The sequence below is a fragment of the Austrofundulus limnaeus genome, unplaced genomic scaffold (genome assembly GCF_001266775.1).
Source record: "Austrofundulus limnaeus strain Quisiro unplaced genomic scaffold, Austrofundulus_limnaeus-1.0 Scaffold85, whole genome shotgun sequence".
In the NCBI taxonomy this organism is placed as follows: domain Eukaryota; kingdom Metazoa; phylum Chordata; class Actinopteri; order Cyprinodontiformes; family Rivulidae; genus Austrofundulus; species Austrofundulus limnaeus.
In genome coordinates, this window is record NW_013952487.1 from 976,368 (window position 1) to 978,433 (window position 2,066).

The 2,066-nt window shown below is 44.6% G+C and overlaps 1 protein-coding gene across 1 annotated transcript in view; it reads left to right on the forward strand.

Moving 5' to 3' along the window:
* The window catches only part of ak7b (adenylate kinase 7b), a gene marked incomplete at its 5' end in the record, with an annotated part of 8,541 nt that overhangs the window by 1,853 nt on the left and 4,622 nt on the right, over positions 1 to 2,066 (forward strand). The window contains 6 exon segments of the mRNA XM_014011857.1: positions 76 to 164; positions 250 to 340; positions 889 to 966; positions 1,194 to 1,343; positions 1,427 to 1,555; positions 1,636 to 1,741. Coding sequence (XP_013867311.1) covers positions 76 to 164; positions 250 to 340; positions 889 to 966; positions 1,194 to 1,343; positions 1,427 to 1,555; positions 1,636 to 1,741 — 643 coding nt within the window.

A 2,066-nucleotide genomic window follows, 5' to 3' on the forward strand; every position in this document is an offset into this window, starting at 1 on the left:
TAAATTCATGTGATTAAATCAGTTTCTGCCACAGTTTGTAAAGCCGTCTGTAATGAAAGCTCACTGGTTTTGTAGACATCGTGGCTGGGACAGGACAGGACGATCTCAGTGTTTGGAGACGGGCAGAACATCGTTCCAACGATCCACATCAGTGACCTGGCCAGGTGATTCCCCCTCAGCAGGTGTTCCAGATGTTTGAGGCTTCACAGCATGTGTGTGAGTGTGATGACGGTGTGTGTTGTGTGTCAGAGTTCTGCAGAACGTGATCGAGCATCAGCCTCGGCCGTATTACCTGCTGGCTGTGGACTCGTCCAACAACAGCATGGAGGAAATCGTGAAGGTGAGCAGAAACTGGTCAGAAATCAGGAGCTGAAACTTTAAAGTTCCTGTGACATRCRTRTTCTTCAAATACAAAAAGGCAAAGAAAACATCTTTATATTTAAGAAACCTGACATAAAACACGCAATTTTGCCCRTTTTGTAACATAACTGGCATATTTTCTTTTGAACTTGGCTCAGCCAAAGTGAAACAGGAAGTGACATCAAAGGGGAAATATTYAAGAAAAGGAACTCTCTGGTCTTTATTGAAATAATATAATTTAAACTCGAACTCCTCTTCAWCTGTCCCTGATAGTGACTCAAAAYAATTTAAAGACAAATCACAGTMTGTGTTGTTAGTCATTTTAATAACCCTCTGTTCACATGCAGACATTCCCCTTTGACGTCACTTCCTGCTGTTTTTACATGCAAATATCTCAACAACTGTTCATCCCAGCAGCATGAAAATTGTTTTCTAATATGCTATTAATGTTGTCTTTCCAAAAATGCATTTTCGTTTAATATAAAAATATGATGTCACCGTCACTTWAACGTTTGCTTTCTCCACCAGGCGATCTCCTCGGCTCTGGGACCAAAAGAGATCCAGATGAGGCCATTGGAGGACATCTACCTCATCCAGGACCTGAGTGTAGGATGTTCTCATTTCATCTCTAACTGTCAGATTAGCTCAGATTAGTTAGACTAGAAGCTGCAGGAACGTTTGGACATTTCCCACCACATGTTACCAGGATGTGGTCCTGGTTTCAGCTGGAACCTGCTGGGTGGGGCTCAGTCCCTCACAGAGGCTGTAACCTCTCTGGATCTTTGTTTTCTCTTATTAAAACATTTTGCTCCAAAACGGTTTCTTCCTGACAGGAGGTGGAAATGGATTACCTGCAGGTGAACCTTCGGATGGAGGCCGTCCACATCAAGAAGCTGTTCTCCAGCAGCTGGCTGTGTGAGTCGGGTCTGGTGGACAACGTGGAGCTGGTGGTGGAGGAGTATCGGCAGAACCGGGGGCTGCTGGTGGGAACTGGACCCAGATGTAAAAACCACACTTTACGTCATGGAGTTGTAGTCGAGCCGGCCATGTTGTGTGTCCCCTGCAGCCCCTCCGCCTCTGCGTCCTGGGTCCTCCTGCGGTCGGGAAGAGCACCGTGTCCCAACGGATCTGTGAGCGCTACAAACTGCACCACATCCGGCTGCAGGACGCCGTCTCTGAGGCTGTCGCTCGGCTGGTGAGCCGTCGCGTCTCGTTCATGTTTTRAATCCATTTTGTTCCGTGTCTGTTGAGCTCTGTGCTTTTTTACAACGTCAGGAGGACTTGGTGAAGAATTCTGACCCGGATGTGGACGGGAACGCAGCAGAGGCCCAGGATCTGCTCACCAAGCTGAAGCACACAGAGGACAACAAGCCTGAACTCAGTGATTTGTCTTCTCTCATTGTTTACATGCAAAACATTCTGTGGTTGGATTGAAATGCATTCAGATTAAACTAGATACTGCATATAGGGTTGGGTAATATTGGCAAAAAATTTATCACGATTAATTGTATTTAGCCGATAACGGTTAATTTGATTAATCCCCTGGAGTCCCTTATGACCTCACATGACCAATTTAGTGGGAAAGATTTGCTCTTCGTAAAAATCTGTTCCAGATTGTGTCAAAATTACAGACTTAAGGCTGTACATCAAATTTTAAATTGTATTGATAGATAAATAAATTACAGAAATTTTATGTTTGTCATATT